Source organism: Bombyx mori, chromosome 25, assembly GCF_030269925.1.
Source record: "Bombyx mori chromosome 25, ASM3026992v2".
NCBI lineage: Eukaryota > Metazoa > Arthropoda > Insecta > Lepidoptera > Bombycidae > Bombyx > Bombyx mori.
Window position 1 is genome coordinate 1,077,815 of NC_085131.1, and position 22,965 is coordinate 1,100,779.

The 22,965-nt window shown below is 39.9% G+C and overlaps 2 protein-coding genes across 5 annotated transcripts in view; one reads left to right on the top strand and one right to left on the bottom strand.

Moving 5' to 3' along the window:
* Positions 1-14,985, bottom strand: part of LOC101739499 (DNA-directed RNA polymerase III subunit RPC1) — a 39,877-nt gene extending 24,892 nt beyond the window's left edge. The window contains exons 1-16 of one of the 2 annotated variants that reach the window (XM_038020472.2): positions 14,897-14,985; positions 13,942-14,077; positions 13,178-13,327; positions 11,873-12,214; positions 11,397-11,551; positions 10,046-10,223; positions 8,467-8,604; positions 7,174-7,371; positions 6,012-6,136; positions 5,479-5,590; positions 4,500-4,732; positions 4,048-4,148; positions 2,529-2,664; positions 1,932-2,045; positions 1,321-1,440; positions 656-735 (exon numbers count right to left, since the gene is read on the bottom strand). In XM_038020472.2, the coding sequence (XP_037876400.1) occupies positions 656-735; positions 1,321-1,440; positions 1,932-2,045; positions 2,529-2,664; positions 4,048-4,148; positions 4,500-4,732; positions 5,479-5,590; positions 6,012-6,136; positions 7,174-7,371; positions 8,467-8,604; positions 10,046-10,223; positions 11,397-11,551; positions 11,873-12,214; positions 13,178-13,327; positions 13,942-14,077; positions 14,897-14,907 (2,329 nt within the window). In that variant the 5' untranslated portion in view covers positions 14,908-14,985. Of the gene's footprint in view, positions 1-655; positions 736-1,320; positions 1,441-1,931; positions 2,046-2,528; positions 2,665-4,047; positions 4,149-4,499; positions 4,733-5,478; positions 5,591-6,011; positions 6,137-7,173; positions 7,372-8,466; positions 8,605-10,045; positions 10,224-11,396; positions 11,552-11,872; positions 12,215-13,177; positions 13,328-13,941; positions 14,078-14,760 lie in introns of both variants that reach the window. The other variant, XM_038020471.1, reaches the window with a different exon arrangement.
* Positions 14,986-16,010: 1,025 nt separating this feature from the next.
* Positions 16,011-22,965, top strand: part of LOC101739636 (bromodomain adjacent to zinc finger domain protein 1A) — a 29,272-nt gene continuing 22,317 nt past the window's right edge. For 2 of the 3 annotated variants that reach the window (XM_038020475.2, XM_062676035.1), the window contains exons 1-9: positions 16,023-16,375; positions 16,574-16,903; positions 18,119-18,317; positions 19,293-19,530; positions 19,769-19,971; positions 20,210-20,495; positions 21,044-21,185; positions 21,910-22,079; positions 22,668-22,792. In XM_038020475.2, the coding sequence (XP_037876403.1) occupies positions 16,263-16,375; positions 16,574-16,903; positions 18,119-18,317; positions 19,293-19,530; positions 19,769-19,971; positions 20,210-20,495; positions 21,044-21,185; positions 21,910-22,079; positions 22,668-22,792 (1,806 nt within the window). In that variant the 5' untranslated portion in view covers positions 16,023-16,262. Of the gene's footprint in view, positions 16,376-16,573; positions 16,904-18,118; positions 18,318-19,292; positions 19,531-19,768; positions 19,972-20,209; positions 20,496-21,043; positions 21,186-21,909; positions 22,080-22,667; positions 22,793-22,965 lie in introns of all 3 variants that reach the window. The other variant, XM_038020478.2, reaches the window with a different exon arrangement.

Sequence of the window (22,965 nt, forward strand, 5' to 3'; positions counted from 1 at the left end):
TTTCACGTTTCGCTGTGATTATGGTTGTTCATGTAAAAAACATGGATTTCTTGAAAGTATTCAAGCACCATGTATTAGTTGTTGATCTTTCCCTGCAGCGTCAATCACAACTGTACCAAGTTTCATTATAATCTGATCAAAGGTCCAAAAACGCATACTTATATGTATTTTTACTAATTAAAATTTCAATCTAATTACTTATATAATTATATGTAACCTTTATATATATGTAACCTTTATATATATGTAACCTTTTTATATATGTAACCTTTATATATATGTAACCTCTATATTATTTATGACAAATGTTAAAAAGAGGTTAATATGTATACATGTGAAATAAATGTTAATTTGAATATTGAAACATTAGAAGAAGAAACATTAGAAATATTAAAACATTTTTGAATTGTGAATTATAAAGAACAATAAAACTGGTGAAGCAATAGCTTTAAATGTTGTTTCTCTTTATAGAGCAACTCAGTTTATGCTATAGTTTTACTAGGGTAAACTTTATTTTTACGTCCAAGTAAAGGTTACAAACGAATTCACACTAAAATTATTTTAATACGGATCCACTTTTAATTCATTACATTCCTTCATGTATTCATTCATTCATTCTTCGACTCGTACTTTTATAAAGAAAGACTCGCGCTACCTTTGGAGCCACTCTGCGCCATGATCAGGGGCGCGTTGGTAGGATGAAGCTCCCGGAAGCAAGCCTTCGCTGCCAGCTCTCTGAGGGAACGGAACAGTAAGATCATCAGCCGGCTAAGGGCTAAGGGTTCACGGCTGACCTTTGTTGCTCAAATGGATTAACGGGCTCATGGACCACTTAATGTAAAGTGGTCATCGGAGCTCATAGACATCACAACGTGCATGCAATGTTTGCGGATTTGATTGTCATTACACGATGTCATTCCTTCGGAGTGGAAGACACTCGTGAACATTTGTGAAGTACGTATTTTTTTTTAAAAGCTGGTAGTCGCTACGAGTACACCGGGCGTCTTGCCCGTTAGGCCACGGCCGCTAGAGGAAGGTCCTCTCGTCAATCCGTGCCTCCAGGTTACTCTGGAGTGAAGTTCCCCCCGCGGTGTTCCCTTAGCGCTATGACACTCTTCAAACAAGGCCTGCGGAAACTTGACCGTGCCCCTGGTATTGCTGACGTCCATAAGCGACGGTAACCACTCCTCACCATCAGCTGGGCTGTGTGCTTGTCTAATTACAAAGGCAATAAAAAGAAAAAGTAGGATATTATTCCCTACAAGAGGGAAAACCGCGCAAGATTCAACCACTGATATTGTGTTCAAGTTGGGTCCTGACCTTATGCTGCTGAGCTCGCTGAGCATGACGGCCTCCAGGGTCTCCTCCATGGTGCATCCCGGCTGGCACTGCAGCGTGCCCTTCTCCATCTCCAGGATGTAGCCGTCGCATTTAGAGTACCTTTTAAATAACATATTGAATTAGCTGGACTGACGAGTCTGCCTGGTATTTTATTGGATCTCTGAAGTGGAAGCCTCAAGAGCATTACAGCGTTGTTCACTCTGGAGGCCACGAAAGTTTTGTGACGTGAACGAATCGGATGCTGGGCCTCCACCGTCAATGGGAAGTCGAAAACCTGACTTATTAACATTTTGGTAAGCGAGTCAATAATACATTTGAATCCGTACAGTAAAATATATACTGTATATATGCTTCGCAAAATCTACCACGGATCAGAATCGCGACCCACTTAGATGATCCGGCGAGAAGCTCAGTGGGTGTTCTCTAAGAGCTTCAGCGGCAAACAGTGAACCGTACACTTTAGGCCAAACGAATGGTAACGGAAACTGTCGTCACTTGGCGGCGCCATCTCGCGACAACTGAAGCAGCCCTGAGGCAGAGCGCCGGCTGCAAACAAGATCATTCAATGAAAATGCCACAGAAACACTCACCCGGACTCCAGAAGTTTGTTTTTAGCTTCTATGAGTTTCTTGCCCGGCGTCACGTCTATTATACCGAAACTGAAGCCACGATTCATCATGTAGTAAGACGCCATTCTAGCCAACCTGGAAAGTTATTTCCCAAGTGGAACTTTACACAAGTGCCACTGGTCACAGAACGTAAGATTCTAAGCCTTGGGGTTCTTTTGTATCCATGGAAGCGTAGACAGCGGCCCGGCTCTGCACCTGGTATTGCCGACCTCCATGAGCGATGGGAAATATTCACCATCAGATGGGCAATAAAAAACCCTAGGTCGCCAGGCAGGTTCATTTTTCCAGGGTGCTCTGCCGCGCTCAAGTATCCTGGACCCCAAGCAAATACGTGAATCGACTGCCCTAAAGCCTAATAACGTTATATATACCGGTTTCACTTCTAACAGCACGTCTAGGTGCTAATGAGGCTTCGATTGACACGGACTGCACGTGCTACGTACACTGATGTTCCTCTGGCTCGCACGTGTCCATAGGCAATATCCATCCAAAGGAACAAAACATCGTGCAATAAACATCAACCTGCAATTCTGGTTGGTATTGTTATATTAGACTTACCTCCACATTCCTCGAACTGCATACTCCTCGCCCCAGTCCCTCAGCAGAATGTAGAAGATGCTGCTCTTGGTGCCAGAGCCGAGGGTGCTCTTGTCCATGGACCCGCAGACCAGCTCCGAGTTCCTAATTATCACGTCTGTAGGACGGTTATGAAGCACGTTAATTAAATGTGCTCTCAGAACTCAATGTCGTTATCACAGTTATTAAGAAGCAAAATAAAATTATTTATCAGAATCGAGAAGAACTGAAGCTCAGTCGTAGCTCAGTGTGTGCTTGATAATCTATATTTCAACATTTTGCTAACTACAGTCTTTTTTCCGTAAAAAATATTTCCTGAGATTTATGCGTAAAAAAAACGTTAAATTAGTTTTATTTGTAGATTTGTAATCGTCGTGGCCTAAAGGATAAGACGTTTGGTGTAGCTGTACCGAGCGATTCAACCATACCGGCGTTCGAATCCCACAGGCAGGTACTAATTTTAGTACTGGGATACGTACTTAGAAAATGTTTACGATTGACTTTCGCGATGAAGGAATAACATCGTGTAATTAAAATCAAACCGACATAAATTATAATTTTCGTAATTACTGTTGGTAAGACATTTCGTCTTAGTTGATGCTAGGCAGCAGCAGCAATTTGGCTGTGCCCCTGGCATTGCTGACATCCATAGGCGGTGGTAATCACTAACCATGACGTTAGCCACAATGGCAACAACAAAAATTGTGAGCCCGCAAGGATAGGTACCACTGCCCCACCTATTTCATCCGTCCACTAGTTATATTGTATTTTGATTTGAAGGGTGGAGCAGCCGTTGTACTGGATAATTGAGACTCAGAGCCCATGTCGCCCGTGAACTCCGATAACCACGTAACACCAGGACCTGATCTCATCCACTCACGAAAGCAATAAAATAAAATAGTTAATCCAAGTTAAAATAAGAAGAAGACATGGATGCAGTGTGTGAATGACGATATGAGAGAGAGAGAGAGAGAAAATTCGCTGTGCCCACCCCACCTAGTGAGATAAGGTGGAGACACAAGAAAAATTACTCTAAGTTCCTACAATCGCTACAGTGTACACTTTTTTTTTTTTTTTTTTTTTTTTTTTCCACAGGAGAAAATCGCCGGATCCCCACCCGCGCGGCAGGTGGGGTATGTGGGAGTTGAACCTCACTAAAAACTCCTGCCGCTCACAACCGGCGCCCTACCTCGGACCGGGCCGGAGCCCAGTCGGGGCTATTGAAACGGCGGGACAGGGTTGACGCAGAGCACATTACATCCATCCCACCGTCCCACGGACGCCGGACCGGTGGCCGCCAGCGAAACGACCACCGGTTCCCTCGTTCAGCGGGCCGAGAGCCCGCTTTGATGGCGCCGCGTTACACCTTCCCCCAGAGCGGTCGGGGGAACGCGGTCTACCATCACCCGGCTTCCTATTGCGGGTGAGCGTGCAGAGCACGCCACCCCTCGTCTGGGTCCCTCCCCGCACAAAACGGGTGGGACCCACAGTGTACACTTACAAGAGTCTTGCACGCACAAATCCTTGTTCCCCGTGTAGTTCTTCCCTTTAGTTTCCAGATTGGCCTTGACTTCGCAGCGTCGGTTGGGCCTCATAATCAAACTGCAACAGCGCGTTATGTCCCCGGTCATCATCAATCATCACACATCATCGATCATCACATTACTGGTGGGAAGACCTCTTGTAAGTCCGCGCGGGTAGGTACCACCACCCCGCCTATTTCTGCCGTGAAACAGTAATGCGTTTCGGTTTGAAGGGTGGGGCAGCCGTTGTAACTATACTGAGACCTTAGAACTTATATCTCATGGTGGGTGGCGCATTCACGTTGTAGATGTCTATGGGCTCCAGTATCCACTTAACATCAGGTGGGCTGTGAGTTCGTCCACCCATAAGCAATAAAAAAAAAAAAAATATATGATCTAATGGGACGACGGTTCAACTAAAGAAGTTTACCTGAAGATCTGCTTCCCGGTCCAGAGCTTCCGCGGTTTGATGATGGCGGGGGGCGGCATGTCTATCCTCATGGTGGCGTCGGGGCCGGCCAGGAGACAAGCCGCCAGCTGCTGAGCCTCGCTCTTCGTGAAGAACGTGTCCCTCTGGGTGATGAGGTACCCGCCGGTGATGAAGTCTTGCGTGGCCGCTATCAGGAGCTCCCCGTTCCGAGGGGTCACCAGGTTCGATTTGTTCTGTTCCAGAGAAACACGTATAATAACAGTGACAGCAGTGTTATGTGACTGGAAAAAACAGGCTTGTCGAGTATTAATATCATAAACCCTCGCAACTGATGGCACGGTTAGTTTCCACCATCTCAATTAGATCTCCGGTTTGGAGCGGAACAACTGCTACACAATTAAGATTAGGACCTCGTGGCCTAACACATATGAGGGTAGTCCAGTCGTGAGGTCTACAAACTCCGGTCACTACCCGACGCACATATACCTACATGATACATATCATCAATTACGTACCACATTATTGATCCTCGCATCTCTTTTATGATTGATCGCATTTTATTATGATTGAAGTATTACTGGTGGCCCGAAGGCCTTTCCAGTTTCATCAGGACAGGTGGGCGAGCAAAGGCTCATCCAGAAGAAGTGGGATTTTTAAGAACTACCCGAGTGCCTCCGAAGGAGACCTAACAGCTCAAGAGCAACTGCTTCGCGAATGAATCTACTACCGGATCGGAATCGCGACCCGCTGAGAAGATCCGGCGAGAAACTCAGCGGGCTGATGCATGGGTTACGTTGCGCGTCGACCTCTTTGTCGAGTTCGACGAGTACGGTTACCGGGGTCCCTAAGCCTGCTCCTAGTGTTAGAGCTGAAGTCGTTTAAGGCAAAGGTTATTAGATCTGAGGGATCCGTAAGGACGTGTCTAGGGCTCTCATCTCTTTCAAAGCCAACGTGTCGTTACAATGCGATATAGTTTTACCCCCATAAGTATGAGAGCTTCGGCCCTCGCCTCCTCAGTTTGCGGCAGGTGCATGTTCATCTCGTCGCCGTCGAAGTCAGCGTTGTAAGGCGTGCACACACATTCGTTAAACCTGCCAAGGGAAAGAAGAAAAACCATCAAAGTGCATAAGAGAACTGTATCAACGGAAGCCGGAAGTGGAACTACAGGCTACTAAAATTAAAAAAAAAAACACTGGAAAGTATGTAGATTATACGCAGCTCTCACACGCAATTATTTTTTTCCCAACCTAAGCTGATGGTCTTGAGAGACCATTTCAGCGTAACCGGGCGAGTAGGTGATTCACGGGGCTCAAACCTGACGTTGTTGCTAACACGAAACCTAGCACAAGCCGTGCTTCGCAGAATCTACCACCGGATCGGAAACGCGACTCACTGAGAAGATCCGGCGAGAAACTCAGTGGACTGTGTCTACGAGTTAATTCACTCGAGGACGGTGACCGGTTGGTCCTGCAACGCTGTAAGCTTGCTGCTGGAAGAGCCGAGCGCTCGTACCTGAAGGTCCTCTGCGGCTGCACCTTGGCTCGGTGGCACATGATGGACAGCTTGTGCAGGGACGGCTGCCTGTTGAACAGCACCACATCACCGTCCACCAGGTGTCGCTCCACCACGTCGCCGCACTTCACGGAAACCATTTATAATTAGCACTAAACATTCCATAACGGGTCAAATGACCCATTTTGAACTTTCGCATTGAAAATGTTAATATCATCTTAATGCTTTTGCACATTGACGTCATGACTTTTCTTATAAATTAATCTACAGTTATTATACCTACTATTTTTGTTTTCTTTTGTTTATTTTGAGTAATACTTGTTGTATACCGTTATCTACCCGCTATGGTAGAAACAGGTACCAGTGAGTGTTGGTATGATTAGTGTTAAGGATGTGGTCTGAATATTGAGTGACCTTTAACTTAGAGACTATTGGAGACTACAATGAATAAAAATAATGAAATTCCGATTGCAAATAAGAAGTAATAGTAAAGTTATAAGGGTTTTGCTGAATGAACCTTAGTACCATATAAATAAGGGTTATAACAGTTCGTCACGCGAAACGAAACGCGAGATTGAATCGTCCCTCAGAATCTCTACACTCTTACAGTCCAATCTTTAATGTCTCACGTGCAGAGCGAGGGGAGGAGGATCCATCTGAAGCCCAATCTCGTCTGCCTCTGATAGGATTAAATACTGGTGGTATGAAGTCTTGCGAGTCCGCACGGGTAGGTACCATCACCCCGCCTATTTCTGCCTCACGGCAAAACGCAACCGAAACGCATTACTGCTGTGAAGCAGTAATGCGTTTCGGTTTGAAGGGTGGGGCAGCCGTTGTAACTATACTGAGACCTTAGAACTCATATCTCAAGGTTGAGAGAGAGAGAGAGAGAGAGAGAGAGAAGGAGAGAGAGAGAGAGAGAGAGAGGGAGAGAGGGAGAGAGAGAGAGAGAGAGGAGAGAGAGGAGAGAGAGAGAGGAGAGAGAGAGGAGAGAGAGGAGAGAGAGAGAGAGAGAGAGAGAGAGAGGAGAAACACGCGCACGCCGCACCGCGCACGGCTTACAACTATAGCAAGTGTCGTTACAACTTTTGTCTTCATTTTTTCCGTCTAGCCCCCTATCGCAACGCGCGATTAAGAACTTCGTTCCAACAGTTTAACTTACCTTAAGTTCTTGCGCGATCTTCTCCCTGTTCCCGTACTTCAGGTACTTTTTGGTCTTCAGCCCTCGTTGCTGGACGTAGTTGGCTCCGGGGTGCACATCGGGACCGTTGCAGACGAGCCGCCGCAGCCACTGCAGGTTCGCGGGAAACACGCGCTCGGGGTACGTCAGGATTTTGGCCACGTGCACCGGGACCCCCACCTGGGAGGGGGCACAGACTCACACTTTGGAGATCAAAACCGAAACCTCAAGATCTGTGAGGGCATCGTGAGGGGACCTCCGATAGAGTAGAGCTGTATCCTGCTCCGTGCGTCGTATTCCTCAGTGCTGAGGGTCGTGACCTTTACGGAATACATACGTAAAGGTTTTCTTGGGAAAATTGCTAGTGGTGGGCTCCCGCGTCCTTCCACAGCAGAATTCCAAAGGCGATTTAGTTCCTCTGGGCTACCGAAGCCCTTGTTCGGGTTAGTTGACCGCCGCCCGTTGCTAGGCGTTATATTTTTACGTACACACACACACACATTTATCAGACAAACAGAAATAATTATACAATACTAGTGGTCCCCCCACTAGGAGTCAAAATTCGACTATAATTAATTGAAATTGTAAGTTTGAACATTATTACAGTTCTATTGTCAAAGACCTTTATAATTAAAGATTTCGCCAAAACTACACTACAGACGAAATAATATTAAAGACAAAAATATTAACCTATTCTCAATTTAGTTTTAGTTTTAAATTAGTCGAATTTCGACTACTGCGGGACCACTGGTTTCAATTAATACACATTTACTTATTGGTTTAACAGTGGTCGCGAACGATCGTAAGTCTGATGTTACGCGACCGCCCACTGTGTTTCTCGCCGGATCTTCTCAGTGGGTCGCGTTTCCGATCCGGTGGTAGATTCTGCATAGCACTGCTCTTGCTAGGGTCAGTGTTAGCAACACTCCGGTTTGAGTCACGTGAGCTCACCTATACGTCAAGGAGAAGCTGGACCTCTTGTGAGTCCGCACGGGTAGGTACCACCACCCCGCCTATTTCTGCCGTGAAGCAGTAATGCGTTTCGGTTTGAAGGGTGGGGCAGCCGTTGTAACTATACTGAGACCTTAGAACTTATATCTCAAGGTGGGTGACGCATTTACGTCGTAGATGTCTATGGGCTCCAGTAACCACTTAGTACCAGGTTGGCTGTGAGCTCGTCCAGCCATCTAAGCAATAAAAAAAAAGCTGGAATAGGAAAAAAGGTTATTAGCATAAGTAGGAAGAAAAAAAGTGACGCGACCAGCACGAACCCACCTCTTGTATCTGAAGGTTCGGGTCCGGCGAGATGACAGTTCTGCTCGAGAAATCCACTCGTTTCCCGGACAAGTTGCCCCTAAACCGGCCCTGCTTGCCCTTGAGCCGCTGCACTAAGCCCCGACCCGGTTTTTTGGGCTGTCGAAGGAATTCTCTACTTTATCAGGCTGCCTGAACTTGAAGAATATAGCTGCTTTCAGACTACGCTATACTATAGTGCCATATAGTATGGCGGCCTGTACTTCTACCAATCATATATGGTACAGTACAGTGTGAACGTGTCCATATTAATCTTAAACAATCAATCAAATGTAATCAAATCTTAGATATATATATATATTTTTTGTTGTTAATGCACTGTCGATTGCACCTATAATTGAGGTGACATCTGCCATGAACTTTTGTCAATTTGTCAATGTTTTGTATTGATGATCCCTTTGTTGGTGCAACTTAATAAATAAAAAAACAATGTATAGTGCGCGATATTGTTGTGCTATGAGCGTATATAGCTCATAGCATATATGCTTTTGTATTATAGCGTAGTCTGAAAGAGGCTTATTTGTCCACGTCTGCGTGATGCGACTTCTGGATTATCACTCAGTAGCCCAAGGTATATATTTATTGTTTAAACTATGAACCGAAAAAGTTCACAGAGCATGTATACGTCGTCACGATATATACGAATTGTAAGACGTGTGAAATAAAGTTATGATGCAGTAAGACCGCATCAATCCCGGTTCGAAGGGTGGGGCAGTCGTTGTACTGTACAATGGAGACTTGATCTCATGTCTCACGATGGGGGGCGGCTTACACGTTCTGATGTATATGGTCTCGGTATCCACTTTACACCAGACGAGCTCATTCAATCATATGCGCCATAAAAACTACTCATGATGCCACAAGTAATGACTACAACAATGCCCTTGTCTACCGCCGAAGACTCATCTCTGATCTTCCCTTTGAGACGAACATGACAAAACACTCAAGACGCACCAACGAAGCTTATATCTGCCGTGAAGCAGTAATGCGTTTCGGTTTGAAGGATGGAGCAGCCGTTGTAACTATACTGAGACCTTAGAATTCATATCTCAAGGTGGGTGGCGGCATTTACGTTGTAGCTGTCTATGGCCAGTAACCTCTCAACACCAAGTGGACTGTGAGCTTGTCCACCCATCTATATATATAAAAATGAATTGCTGTTCGTTAGTCTCGCTAAAACTCGAGAACGGCTGGACCGATTTGGCTAATTGGTCTTGAATGTCCAGAGATGGTTTGAAAGGTAAATAAATATGAAAATGTTTAGAATTAAATAAAAATAACAATTTTGTTTTTTCCTTTGATGTGTCCCTCGTCGGACGGATTCCTTTTGTTTGTTTTATTAATTTATACAAAAGTTTAGGTCTTTTGTTTATCGATTGAGGCACTATGAAGTCTGCCGGGTCAGCTAGTCTAAGCAATAAAAATAAATAAATAAAGCACCAGGTAGGGGATCTGATTCTAAAGCCCAAAATACAGGTGTTATGTAAAGCCCAAAACAACCACGTTAATTTTGGGTATATTTATTCGAGAACCGGTTTACCTGCATCGCGAGCGGTATCCCGGACATCTCGCTGTTGATGTAGAGGGCCGCGTGCAGCTGCAAGTAGTCCCAGTCCTCCTGTATGAGCTCGCACTTGCCGGCGCTGGCCAAATGCCGCGCTATCACGTCGTTGATCAGCAGTATCTCAGACTGCTTCATTGTCAGGTCGTCTTCGTTGCTGGTGATAAGCGTGTCCGGTATAAGAGTGTATTTCTGATACAGCGACAGTAGAACTCAGTCTATATATATATCAGCGCAACATTACTATTTTTGAAGGGTGGGGCAGCCGTTGTAATTATACTGAGACTTTAAAACTTATATCTCAAGGTGGGTGGCGCATTTACGTTGTAGAAGTCTATGGGCTCCAGTAACCACTTAACACCAGGTGGGCTGTAAGCTCGTCCACCCTTCTAAACAATAACTAAGATTAGAGAGGCAGTAACTAATATTAGACATTAACTATCTCCTTAATATTGAAATAGTTTGCTGACTATTTTAAGTCCAACGCGTGTAAATAATTGTTTAAGACTGTGTTCATAACAATTCATGACTAAGCTAGCCCTATTTTCTACTATAAATACGAATGACTATTGTCGCACAAATACCGTCTCGAGCAACCGAACATAAATAATACGCATAAATTAGTTCTAGATAGGCAACACCAAAGCACTCAACAAAAATGTTTACGGGCGTCGTCCACTAGATGCCTTCGCTTCGATTAGTTTCTCAGTGCTCCTGTAGATGGCAGTAACATATTACCTATCCCATATTATACTTTTAATTAAGGATTTTGTAAATTTTCAGAATCCACAAATTGATAAAATTTAATCAATATGTCTATAAGAAATGAAGACTTGTATGATTTATTAATTTTTTATTTTCTGTGTTTAGTTATACTATAATTAAATGCCTTAACTTTAACAACATATGTGTTTAGGGGCATCCGCTACAAGATGTCGCTAGTTTCCATACAATTTTGTTTTTTGTTTTATGCAGTTTTAGAGCCCTGCAGCCGAATGAGGCAGAGCTCTCTCTGTTATTATCCCTCTATACTTGAAATGTAATGAATGGAACTCATTGTAAAAGTGAGTCTTATTTACTGTCACTATGGAAGGCAATGACAAAAACTAACAGAATGACGTCATCGTGTGTAATAACAATGTGGCGGTAGTCGCTAACGCCATCAGTCTCTGACGTCATATATAATTCTTTCATTTTTGCGGTTACCGTACTTAAGATAGTGAGAACTCAACATGCGGGAGCCACAACGATCTTCTAAATTGGATGTGTGTATCATTTGTAATCGGGCAAACCACATGAAGCTTTCGCGTCGCGCAAGCTTTGCACTTACGTTCCAGCCTTGATGTCGGAGACGACGCTAGGTCGGATGCAGAGCGGCGGCACCGGCAGTCGGGTCAGAATCAGGTCCTCAGGACGAGAGAGCTTCACGTTCATCCCGAGGAGGGGAATGTCCTCGTCTGGGATACGTCGAAATAAATTCAGTACCTGGTGGAGGAAAGTCAATGTCTTATTTACTTTGGTGGCAACAATAACATCATCTTGTTCCATCTTCATCCATGTTACTTCGCTCAGGCATTTATGACAAATTATCTGACTTCATTACAACATTAGGAAAACAAAATGAATAATTAGTAATTTGTGTCGATTTGAGTAAACATCATTTTATTTTTATTTTAGGTGTACGTGAAATGTGTGGAACATCTTTAGTATATCGCGTCCCAGAAAGGGGTAGTCTGAACTTAAGCAAAGCGAATTCGATCGAGATCCTCATTATACAGTGCTCTTTTTTAAATATAAGTTTCTTACCTCTAAAGGACTCATTTCCTTAACGAGTCCGCTGTTGATCATGGCCGCAACCTCCTTATTGGACTCCTTTGCTTCATGAAAATCCATTAAAACTTTCTTTACAATTGGATCTGTTGGTTTCTTAGCTCTATACTTTTCATGCACTATTTTTAATATGCCAATTGAACTTTTTTTAACCATGCCGTTAATGGCCTCACACGACGGACACTTGCTGAAGGTCTTCGCTTTCTTGTGGACTACTGCCTTGAGGTTTTTCTTGAGCAGGTACGACATTTCGGGGTTGATGAACTTCCTGCGGTATGATTTCTTCAGTGATTCAGGTAACATCACTTTAGCACATTCCTGATTCAAAAAGAAAATTTATTCGGTGTTAAATTGTAACTAGCTCCTCAACCTCGTTTGCTTGTTTGCATTAGTAAACCAGGGTTTTTGGATCATATTTTCTTCGACTGCCCCAATATCATATCCCCTCGTTATGATATCCTTCCAAATGACATTCCCTGGCCTATTAATATTAATTGCTTATTAACTTTAGTCTATTCTAAGCATGTAAATATTCTGTGTAAATTTTTATCTGCTAATAACATTTATCTTTAAAGATTCATTTATATTTGTTTCGGCTGCTCTTAAAATCACAGATTCGTGTATGGAAAACTGACCAGATTTATTTGTATTTAGATTTAGTATTTTTTTTCCTCTCTAAGCACCTGTCATTTTTGTAAATACTTTTGTAAATACTTTTGGGAAAATCAATGCCAAAGGTGTTGGAGCCAAACTCTTTATAAAAAAAGAAGAAAAAAAGGTTTGGTCTACCACTAAACTTTAATTAACGTCACAACGTATGCGCCATCCAGTTTGAGATAGAAGTCTCAATTGCATTCCACAACATCATCTGTGCACTACAGAAATAGGCAAGATGGCGGTACTGCCCAGTGTGAGCTTGCACCAACTGCTTTAAGCCAGAAGTTTGATTTTACTAAACAATGTTGCTTGTACATCTTGTGAACTAGGTTTTTTGCATACATGAATAATTGAGCTTACAGCCTGATGTTAAGTTATAATGTGAATGTCTCCATCCAACTTCAAATATATCACATATCATACAAAATCTCAAATCTACATGTATTGTATAATGGCTGCTGTACCCTTCGAATTAGACCATAGAACTTAATTGAGAGTCAATTACGGAATAGCTAATAGCCCAGATATTAATTACAGAAATATATGAAATATTTATAGAATAATTATTTAAGAAAAAAGAACTGAGTTGAAGTTAAAAATTTCAGTATTATTATTGTGCCTTACCTTGCATATGGTCTGTAGAATCGTTATGATAGCTCGGAAGTATCCAACATGGAACACGGGCAATGTGAGTTGTATGTACCCAAAGTGCCCGACACATTCAGCCAAACCCAATCCGCAAGTTTCACAGTTGGCATCTTTCTGATTAGTGCCCTGAAAACCAGAATAAAAGACATTGATTTGCAATATTCCCTCTAAATACAATCTACAAACAAAATTATAAGAAATGAAAATTATTGTTTTGCATAGTACCACTTCTTTCAAAAATAATGAGAGTCTGAGATTGACTAACTACTGCCTAGAGTGAACTAGAAAAATAAATGAAATCAAAAGAATGGTCAAATTTGTTGAGCCATTCTGCGTCAGTCTGTCCGTGGTGCTCTGTCTTACATGTGGTAATTGATTTTTATACCTGCATACATAAATATTACACTTCACCATATTTCCAATCGGTTTCTTATTGATCTATAATTCCACTTAGCATTGCCTTGATTTTACTATGCAATTTTGTTAGTCAAAACATACACTTTAACTATGTTTTTGTTGAAAGCCCCAAAATTTTACTTTAAATCATAGTTGACTCAATAATTTAAAAAATACACAGCTCTGATGTCATACGATATTATTTACATTATTTAGATTTGATACTTTATTTTCAGCCTTTTCAGAACAACTTTAGGTTTTTTTCTATTTTCCAATAACAGTTTGATCAATATAGCAAACCCTCGAGTCAATATCCCTCTCCCCCCTTATTTAGTACTATTTACCATTCGCCTGTCAAGAACTCCATGAGGTGCCGGCACACGTTGGCCATCTTGAAGAAATAAGTTCTTGGTGATGACCTCAATGTGAGCAGATTGCTGGATGAGCGATGGACTGTCTACATTGAATGTTACATGCGAACTAGAACAAATTATGTATCAGAAATATGTTTTGCCAAAATTTTTCATTATAAATAAAAACGGCTTCAAAAAATCCATATCAGTTTTAATTTAACATTTAACACTGGTACATTAAAAGATAAAAATTAAAGAATTTATTTTAAATAAAAGAATATTTGTATTAGTAGATTTAAGTAAAATTAAAGCTTTTAAAATTATATTTGCCTATCAAAAAATGAAAGTAACCATAACAGAGTAAGGTTGTACGTACATTGTTAATATTGAAGTCAGATTTTTATTATTTTCTAATATCTGTAACTAGTTACGTTTGTCTCACCAAGCTTTTATTAATTTAAGCTAAACTTTTAATTGCATACTTTGTATTGGAGTTGTCATTGATTTTTTTTTAGTTACTTGTTCCCTATTTGTATTTTAGTTATTATTCATACTTAAATTTTAGTTAGCTAAGCTAATGCATTTTATAAATAATTAGAGAATGCAAACCAGTAATTTTCTAAAATTTCTTGTTTTATAATCTGTTTGTTGGCCTGCGTCGATTAGGCCATCAAGAAGGTGTTAAACTAGTTATTTAAGTAGTAAAAGAATACAATAAAAGTTTATTGAATTGCAAAAAGATACCTAAAATATACAAATTAAACTTTTGTCAACTTATCCAAAACACATAGTAAACATAACCTTACTTACATTTTTCGACCGACATAGGTTTCTCTATATTGTTCCTTAGGCATTGCACTTGAGTAGAATTAAACTGTTTAGTAATAATAAACAATAATCGTATTCACTATTTAAACTAAATGCACGCAATATAAAATAAAATTACATTTTACTCATCCTGTACCTTCCCTTTGGAATAAATTTTGACACTTACTGCCAAAACGTTAGTTGTCATCATTGTATTGACGATTTCGAACACAAAATAATGTTACCAAGTATTGGTTATAAATAATAACTATAGGAAAAAATTGTATTTCTATGCCAGTTAAATGTAGTAGTATATAGTTAGTTAACCGTTTTTCCAACTAGTCGTTTTTGTAATTTAAATATGTAATTAAAACTTCCAACATATTTTTTTAATTTAGTTTAGTAATATTTTTATGTAGTAAAAATTACATTTACGTAACTGAAAAGTGGGCATCGCAAAAATGTTATAATGTTATAACCAGAAGATCTAAATAAAAAAACTGGCTAGTTTGAACAAATTGTAAAAAAGAATCGCATCCATCTTTGGCTGTACGTTTTCTGTCCTCGGTAGAAGTTTTTTTAATTATTATTTTTTGCATTATGGCTGAACGAGCTCACGACCCATTTGATGTTAAGTGGTTACCGAAGCCCATAGACATCTACAACGCAAATGCCACCCTATAACTTGAGATATGAGTTCTAAGGAGTCAATATAGTACAACGGCTGTCCCGCCCTTCAAACTAAAACGCATTACTGCTTCACGGCAGAAATAGGCAAAGTAGTGTTACCTGCGGAATCACAAGATGTCCTAGCACCAGCAATTACGCAAATTGTAATTTTGGGTTTGATTTTAACTACACGATATTATTCCTTCACCGTGGAAGTCAATGGTGAACATTTGTTAAGTACGTATTTCATTAGAAAAATTGGTCTTTGCCAGTGGGATTCGAACATTAGTGCATCGCTAGATATAAATGCACCGGAAGTCTTATCCTTTAGGTCACGACGACTTCAAATTCTCTTTATGACTTTCTTTCCTATCTGACTTTCTACTACTTCTATACCACCAGTAATAGAGCACTTTGCTTTTTAAAACGGGCTTTTAAGCATCTGAATAGATCTGAACGTAAATACTAAAACCCGGTTTGAAGTGCGATTCTTTTTTAAATAAAAGCTGCCATAAATAAAAAAATCTTAAAACTTTAAAAACTTATGAAAATCTACTAACCACATTGTAGTTAGTTTCTACTGTAACCCCGTTCATATGTTTCTTCTGGCGTAAAAAGAAGCGCCGCAGCGCGCCGTTTTTTGGCTTGTCAACTGAAACCACGCAACATTTTTCTCTCGGATTTAATATTGAAAACAGTTACCTTTTTCTTCAGTGCTAATTAATATTAGATCGGTATAGATGTGCCGCATAAAGTTTAGCTATAAAGAGGATAAGTGCTACTGTAAAACAGTGTGAGAATCGTGTTTCCTCAGTGGTGACCCGCGAACTCACAACATGCCTCTGTTGAAAAGAAAAGCCTTCGAGAAATCGACGGCTTCAGAGTACCTCCGAGACGACGATGAGGTTTTCCACTGCGAGATCACCGACGAAATATTCAAAGACTATGAGTGAGTATCGAACTGCTTATATGAATTCGCCGATTTTTTTGCATATTTTGCGTGTTTAACCAAAGTTATCTATCTTAATAGACCGTTGGCATTGTCAGCGCACACGACTCGCGGAACTAAGCGAGTGTGACACAATATTTTGCTATTTCTGTCATTCGCGTCATATTTTTACGGTATTTTTTTAAATAATCTTTCCAGGGAGTACTGCGAACGTATTATACTCGTTAACTCGATGGTTTGGACATGTGAGATGACTGGCAAGAACAACTTGACTTATTCGGAAGCTTTGGCCTCTGAGAAAGCCGCCAGGAACCAGTTGAAAGATTTCCCAATGGAGCTCCGTATACCAATATTGTATCTGGCAGCCAGGACTAATAGATGCTCCTTTGCGGAAATGTCTGAGGATGTTTTCAATTTTGTGAGGGACAGATATTTTGTGGGCGAGACAATAGAGGCTTGTCTGGAGGGAGATCACTGGACAGAGGCTCACATCCTGTCAGTGACCGCACAAAAGCAGCATCCTGACAGGTGAGTCCTACAATACTTTGAATAATTACCAATACAATATATTTTTTTTTTTTTTATTCCTTAGATGGGTGGACAAGCTCACAGCCCACCTGGTGTTAAGTGGTTACTGGAGCCCATAGACATCTACAACGTAAATGCGACACCCACCTTGAGATATAAGTTCTAAGGTCTCAGTATGGTTACAACGGCTACTTCACCCTTCAAACCGAAACGCATTATTGCTTCACGGCAGAAATAGGCAGGATGGTGGTACCTTCCGGACTCACAAGAGGTCAAATATTATTCTTATAATTAACAATAATAATAACTTCTAATAATAATAAATAATAACTTCTTAATAATTAACAATATTCTGCTAGGACTTCAAATTAAAGAGGACAGTGAAAACATGTCTCCAAAACAATTGGCATCAAGCAATAAATGTTTCTAATCATATTATCCACTACAAGAAAATAAATTTCAAAACTGATTACTGATATTATGAGTTATAATATTGTTTGAATTCATCTGCTTAATAAGCAATTAAATTTGATATTACATTATGTAATTAATTCTTAATATTTTTTTATGTTAATTGTTGTTCTTGTATACATTTTTTTTAAATTAAAAATAAGATACGTAAAAAAATGAGGAAATTAAAGAAAGTTGCAGAGTATAGGAAGTTCTTCAAATATTAAAAGCCATGTTAAGATCAGCAAAATGATGGAGAATGAATGTGGTACATATTTTATGTAAAAATAAATGAGCCTTTTTAGTTTCAAAATGATGATGTCCATGGACATCAGAGAAAGCAGTACCTATGAACACAAACATATACTTATTCACTAATGTAAATAAATCACTAAATGCTGTTGTGAAACTGGAAAACTGAAATTATTGCAGTACTTATTTTTGCATTGGTGTTGACAACTTACCATCAGGTGGGGTTTATGATCGTCTGACTTCAAATATCAACAAAACACAACTTGTCACCTTTCAAAAATACAAGCTCATGATTACCTATAATTAAATTATAAATTTTAAAATCTCAAGGATTAAATAATATGATAAAATGAAATAATAAACATTATAATAAAATTCAAGGTCATAAATAATTCATAATACAGAATACAATAAAAAACTGAAAAAAAGTGGCTGATGAATGTATGAGTAAACAAGTACATGTGCTGGATGCAAATTTAAAATAATAAAAAATTATATTGTAATTGTCGACAGCAAAGCAATCCTTTCCGCTGCATCATATGTCTATGAAGTGGAACAATATACTGATGCTACCCCTTCAACAATGGGCCAGATTGGCACAGCACCGTTCGACCGTGTCCGGCGTCGTAAAGGCATCTACTCCAGAGATAAGAACAGGCTCTTCCTCAAACAATTTGTAGAGCACGGCCCTGGAGGTGTTATATGTATAAAAGTAAGTTGACTAATTAATGAGGCATACTTAATATGAATTAGTATAATAATAATAAGAACTGGGAACAAATCACGCACAGTCATCTGGCTCAAGATACCCTGTATTATGGGTACCATTATATATATAAAAGTAAGTTGACTAATTAATGAGGCATACTTAATATGAATTAGTATAATAATAATAAAAACTGGAAACAAATCACACACGGTCATCTGGCTCCAGCTCAGGATACCCTGTGTTATGGGTACCAGAAGCTTATAAACATTCTTACATATGTTTAAATATATACATAATAAACATTCAGACAAAGAGCAAACAAACCTGTTCATCCCATAATGATTTCCCTATGTGGGAATCAAACCCACGGCCCTATACACAACAGTCAGGACTACTAACTGCTACACCAACAACTCAGTCAGTATGTTATTTGTGAATTGATTCCAAATTCTTTAGAACTATATCTCAAGGTGTGTGGCGCATTTACGTTGTAGATGTCTATGGGCTCCAGTAACCACATAACATCAGGTGGGCTGTGAGCTCGTACACAGCAATAAAAAAAAAAAAAAAAAATTGTTTAATATACAATTCTTATAACAATTTTCAAGTAAATATTTTTGCTTTAATAGTAATGATAAAAGTACTATACTTTTATAGGTGACCAAATTAACAATAACATTTAATAGTATTTACATTACATAGCTTATGCTATGTGTGTGTGATTATGTACACTATATATGTTATTTATCACAATACATATAGGGAGCTGACAGTGTAAATAAAAAATCCAATTCTAAAATTCTATTGCATAATGATCATCTACACCTTTAAACTGAAATACATGGTAGCGTTATGACAGAAATTGCCAGAATTATAGTACTTAATTGTACAAAATATGCCTTACTACCCAATCCTACTCTGTTAATGTAACCGCAATTACTATATCTTTTTTTTAATGTAACTGGTATGCTGTTTCAGAAATCAGCCCTGAATGAGTACAACATCAGCAAAGTTAGTTTCAGTCAGATATTTACTGGAAATCCACCTGAGTTTGAATCCTCAAAAAAACTCCTCAAATCTCCAGCAGCAACTAAAGTTCAGCACAAGCCTGCATCTGCTACGAAACTGAATAAATCACTCAAAAAACCAAGCCCTGATAAAAAAGGAAGACAAGAATCTATGGATAAATTTTTGAAAAAGACTGAAAAAACTGAAGGTACTTTGTACAATTGTGTCTATTGTTTGTCTGATGACCGAAATTCCATCAAAATACCTTATTTATATTTTCTTATTGTCTTTGTTTACAAATATAGATATTTGAGTGAAATAAGTGAATGCTTAGCATCAATTAATGTACTCTTTAACTGCCTCATTATGACAATCAAAAGAGTTCTAATCTGAAATATTTAATAGGGAATATGGTTACCAATTTAATTTCACTATATATTCTCCAGCAGCAAAACCCAAAATGCCAGTTGATCCTGCTGCAAAGAAAAGTGCTCAAGAGCTTGCAGAGAAAATGCGCAGAGCTGAAGATCAGATGCGACAGCGTAAAGAAGAGGAAAAAGCCAAGAAGAAGGAGAAGAATGCAAGGCTTCAAGCATATCTTAAAGAATGGCAGAAAGTGAAAGATGATTTGGAACTTGAGGACCATAAGGTAATGAAAGTTGTTATGTGAATTCACGTCAATTATAATGGAAAGAATCAACTTGAAGGTAAAACTATTGAAAATATTCAAACATATCTAGTTGTAATACATCATTGATCATTGCTCATTTGTTTTTCGAATTTCCTGCCCCCTTTGCTGTGTAAAAGATAAAGAATATCACAACACAGCAAAGCCTCATCCCAATTCCTACTGGGATAATTATTAAATAATAACACTATTATTTCAGATGATACCAAAAGGCACTCCAATAGATATTGAAGGAATATCTCAAAGTCATATAGGAGACTTCCTCTCAGTTCTTGAGTTTGTGCACTTATACTCTAATATCTTAAAATCGAAAGACTTCTTACATGGAGCACTTGATATAGAAACATTACGGAAGGCCTTAACAATGAAAGAGCACTCTGGAGTCTTCTGTGATATAATCCAGATGTTTTTGACGACAATATTTGGACTTCAAGAAGATGAGGCTGAAGATTATAATGAGAATGGTGGAATACACCTTTCCAATGGTGAGATTTTTAAATAATTTATTCCACTTGTAGAATTGTAGTTTTCTACATAAGTTGTATCTACTATTAGCACTTGAGTACATATTGATTGTAGAAAGTAGAGTATATGTAAAAAAATGTGGGTACTTGGGAAAAATAAATAAAACATAGTACATGTCACAAAATCTCCAATAGTAATAAAATGTCGCTCCATAAACAAGACGCTGGCGTAAGTAGAAACATTACACATGTGTAAAAAATTAGTAATCTACAGAAAAAAGTATTACTAATAAAGGCCATAATTTATTCTATCATTTTACAATAATAATTTATCTGTTCATACTAGAAGTTTTTATTGATCGTTTATTTATTTATTTTATTTACATATTTATTAGGCACACAATACACATCACAAGCTAAAAAGATACATAAAAAACACAAGTAAAAAGAAACAAAATCTGGCTTGCAACATAATTGCACATGTGCACATGACTAAGCAAAACAAAAAGTATAAAAAAGTTGTACTTGAACCATTTTAGGATTAATTGATTAATTTGTTTGAATTGCAGAGGATAAGGAAGCGTTCCCGGATGTGGGCGTCGCAAAAGCCGTAGAGCTCGCCACTAAAGCAAGCAAATGGTCTCAAACTTACCTTGGGACTCCGCTCAGCAAACTTCCCATGGATGCGTTGACTGTCAGTGAGATACTGAGGTATGAAAACTTTAAGAATACTTAAAATAAGGTGCTCAACAATGTATCTAGCTTTTTACCATCCTGCATGCAAGCAAATTTCAATCTAATACGAGTTACTGTATGCGCGCGAGTTCATGTCCATTGAGGCCAGAGGCGACACGCGGGGGACAGCTCACCCCACCCTCGCCCGCCTCTCCGCATTTGTCTGACGTCGAGTGTTGTCCTTGACGGTTGTGACGTGCGCTTATCAATATCGAAAATTTACGCTAACGCTATTGTGTTATTTAACCATGATTACTCCGCTTTCAACAAGTTCAGATAGAAAAAAACCTACTGAAAAAAGATAAATACTGATTCCGACTCTGATCTGTCGGTTGTCTTTTCATTTGATAGTGATTGAATTGGAATTAAAAAAATATTTTTCTCTATTAGAAATAAACAAGTAATTACTTATCACATTAATTTTATTTTATAAATTGCAAAATTACCTTAAGTTACGTTAAACCAAATTGACAGCTGTTGACTAAATCGGTAGTTATTATCGACATTATCATAACTAACTAGGTCACAGCACTACCGCATTCCTCAGGATGGACACGAACTCGCGCGCCTACTGTACATTTTCACTTCATTTGTTCATAATGAAAGAGAATCGATCGAATTTTTATTTATAAAATTGACATAAATGATGAAACAAGGACACTTGAAGCTGCATTGTTGAGCTCGTGTGACGTTGTGTCAGGCTGCACCTGCTGTCGTCGGGCGCGGCGGGCACGGCGCGGGGCGCGGCGTGGCGCGCGTCGCAGCGCGGCGGCTACTCCTCGCTCGACGACCCCGGCCTGCGACTGCGCCGGCGCGCGCCACAGCTGCTCGTGCGGCTCGCCAAGTACCACGTGGCTGAGCTCGGACTAGGTAACTAACTACATGTAGCTTTCACTGCACCGATTTTGTGCGTGGCAGTTGTGAAACCAGTATACTGGTGTTTTTTTTTTCTACCTAGTTGAGAGCCTTGAGATGCTATTTCAGCGTAACCTTAATTAGTTGGTGAGCTCACGGGGCTCAAACCTGACGACGTCGCTAACTCGAACCTTAGCACGAGCCGTGCTTCGCAGAATCTACCACCGGATCGAAAACGCGACCCACTGAGAAGATCCGGCGAGAAACTCAGTGGGCTGTGTCTGAGGGTTAATTTACTCGTCGAACCCTTCGTCGCAGGCGACGGGTTCGACGAGAACGATGACCGGGGTGATGTAGTGGTGGAAGAGCGTATTGTAAGCCCGCCCTGAAAGCTACTATCACCCTCCCTATTACAGCCGCAAAGTAATAATGCGTTCCGATTTGAATGGTACTACGGTGTACTGATGACTACATGGCTATAGTAGAACTAGGTGGGGGCGGTATTCACATTGCGATGTCTAGAGGCTCTGATTGACTAGAAAAGCGTCCCTCTCGGTCATTAAACTAGGTAATAAAAAAAACATGTATTGATCTTGTTTTCAGATGACAAATTCGAAATACTCCAGTGCTTGATGAACCAGATACTGACTTACGCGACCGTCCGTGATGTCATTGAGGAAAAACTCGAGGAACACAAGAATTCTAAGCAAGCTTTGAGACTTTTACAGGTATAATGAAACATTATTTGTTTTCTATTAATCCAAATCTCAATAAAACCATGCTCGTACTAGTACTAAATTCGAAATTTTCAGTTTATCTTTTCCACTGCCATTTCTATTTTCCAAACCGGTATAAGTCTAACGATAACAAATGTTGGTTATAATTGTTCATAAGTTGTTAT